The sequence below is a fragment of the Myotis brandtii genome, unplaced genomic scaffold, assembly GCF_000412655.1.
Source record: "Myotis brandtii unplaced genomic scaffold, ASM41265v1 scaffold687, whole genome shotgun sequence".
NCBI lineage: Eukaryota > Metazoa > Chordata > Mammalia > Chiroptera > Vespertilionidae > Myotis > Myotis brandtii.
This window is the reverse complement of record NW_005370687.1, coordinates 1569694-1572156: the sequence shown is the minus strand read 5'-3', so window position 1 is coordinate 1572156 and position 2463 is coordinate 1569694. Positions and strand designations below refer to the sequence as shown.

Sequence of the window (2463 nt, the reverse complement as noted above, 5' to 3'; positions counted from 1 at the left end):
CCCCGCCGGTCTCGGGCCTGGTGGGTCTCCCTCCGAGGAAGGGGTGGTACATGTGGCCGGCCCTCCTGTCTTCGCCAGTGAGTCACAGGCTGGCCTGGAGTCTCGCTCACCGAGGAGGAAGGCTCCCTGTAGGGCCCAGCACGAGGGAGGCCTGCGCCCTGCACATGGCGCCCCATCTTCTGACCTTGTCCGCAGTGCCGGGGTCAGCGGTAGTCAGCATCACCCGGCCCTCCCTGAACAGGGCTGTGCAGTCCACCACACGGCAGGCCCGCAGCTGCCTCGAGTCTCTGTCCGCTGGGCGGCAGGAGCCGGGCGGCTCCGTAGGGAGCGCGGACACCGCAGTCCCGCAGAGCGCCCAGTGGTGCTGCTGCTGTAGGACTGAGCCCCCCGCTGGTAAACCAAGGGGTCCTCTGCCTGTCCCATGCCTGCCAGGCAGACGCGCTGAGCGGAGGTGACAGTGGGTGCTCGGGGGAGGCCGTGAGGGACCTTCTGTTCCGCTTCCTGTCTTCTTTCTGCTTCCTGGTCCCTTTCCGTGTCCCCCACCTGTGCAGGCCCTGGTTAACCCTCTCCTCCCCCGTTGTGTTTGCTTCTGCCAAGCTGAGCCACTGAGGAACCAGCTGTGCTGCGGACACAGGTGTGGGAGCTCGGGCTTCCGCCACCGCCACCTGCACCGGCACCACCACGTCACCTGCAGCTTCGAAGCCCCAGGCCCGGCTCCTCCCGGCTGCCTGCCGCCTGCCACCTCGTCCTGCAGAGTGCGCCTGCCCTGGCCCGGAGCCCTGCGGGCCTCTCTCCCGGGAGACCGGAGCCCAGAGGGTCAAGATATGACTTGTCCAGAACACGTGTTTTAATAGAAAAAAATTTTTATAAAATGAACTTTTAACACTTGCCTCAAACCTCTAGGTTAAACTGCCAGCCTTCAGACGGGTGCCTGTAGGGTCAGGGGACAAGGAATGGTGTCAGGTAAAGGGCCTCTGTCCTCAGGACGGGGTTTGGGGGGCCCAGTGGGTCGGATGGAGGCAGTGTCCGTGGGTAGGAAAGGGGGACCCGAGGGCAGCCTTGACTGCGTGTTGTTAGTCTGTGTTTCACACCCGGCCGAGTTGGACGCTGGTCCCTGTGAGCGCACTTCTCGTCCCCACCTGGCCCGGGCCCCGCCTCAGAGGCGCCCTGCAGGGGCAGAGGCTTCTGGTCGCTGTCGGGTCTGGGGTTCCCGGAGGGAAGGTCCAGGTCCTGCTGGAGATGAGCGAGCAGTTCCTGTGCCATGAAGTCCGAGCCGCGGTCAGAGCCCTGCCCCGGCTGCCTGGCCCAGGAGCTTTCTGGGGACTCGGGCACCTGGTTGCGTTGGAAAGGAGAACAGGCAGCTGAGTTTGGGCATTAGTGGGTCGGCAGCTGAGATTGCTGCCTGCCGATTCGTGATCTGTCTAATCAGGCCTCTGATTAGGCCTCACGCGGGTTCTCCCAGTTCCTGGCTGACTGTGCTCAGCTGCTGGCCCTCCCCTGGCTCCACGCGGAGGAGAGGGAAGGTGGCAGTTGGCTTCCCCGTGTGGCCTTTAGGGCAGGTGGCGTCGGGAGCTCGCTACCCTCAGCCTTCCGGGGTGCGCTTTGCTTTTTACCTGTGGTGTGTGTCTCCATCTCTCCAACACCCACCCACCCCACCCCCACCCCCAGTGGAGCAGAAACGAGGCGGGTTCCTGGGAGGTGGAGCTGGCCGGCATGGCGGCCATGGCCCAGCGGGTCTTTCCCAGGGAGGGTAGAGGCGAAGCTCTGCCTGCGGGTGCAGGAGAGCCCTGGGCACCTGGTCGGCCAGACACGGGAAGCAGGGCCGGAGGCTGGGCCATCCTGCCCACGCGCCCTGGCAGTCGCCTCCCTCCGGGATAGAGGGGGCTCCCCCACTTTGCGGTACTGAACAGGAGCCTGGGAGTTTGACTCAACTTCCTGCTGCTTCCAGGGCCTGCGAGGACTCCCCTCAGCTCTCCGTGAGGGTGACCTGCTTTCTGCCGGGAGTTGGCGAGGGCGGAGGCGGGTGGGGAGCAGCCTCTGCTGGGCCGCGGGCAGGGGTACCATGAGGCCAAAAGGGAACAGACACTACGACGAGCCCTCGGCCCGCGTTTAGTCACATGTAGGTGTTCCTCCTGGAAGCTGCTACGTGTTCTTATTTATTCAGGGTATTTTCCTATTGGAAAGCCTCGGCGGGTCTGCTTGGGCTCTGGCTTTGTGCTGAGGTGCGTTTATTTCTGGATATCAAAAAGGAAGGACTGGGCCTGCTCTTCCCCTCCCCTGGGCAGGCACTCTCCCTGCTGGGAAGGAACTGCCAGGATTGACAGGCTTCCAGCGTTCGCCCTGCTCGGCACGTCTCGGTCAGGTCACGCGTGTAACAGCCGTCTCTGCGTCTCTGAACTGTGGGGCCCGTGTAGGTGGGACGTGGAGTGGGTGGCCCTGTCGCCGCCGCAGGCTCTGGCTGGC

At 64.4% G+C, this 2463-nt stretch overlaps 1 protein-coding gene across 3 annotated transcripts in view; it reads left to right on the top strand.

Moving 5' to 3' along the window:
- Positions 1-2463, top strand: part of ANKS1A (ankyrin repeat and sterile alpha motif domain containing 1A) — a 102887-nt gene that overhangs the window by 96394 nt on the left and 4030 nt on the right. For 2 of the 3 annotated variants that reach the window (XM_014529604.1, XM_014529605.1), the window contains exon 20: positions 598-888. In XM_014529604.1, the coding sequence (XP_014385090.1) occupies positions 598-601 (4 nt within the window). In that variant the 3' untranslated portion in view covers positions 602-888. Of the gene's footprint in view, positions 1-597; positions 2415-2463 lie in introns of those variants that run through there. The other variant, XM_005881748.2, reaches the window with a different exon arrangement.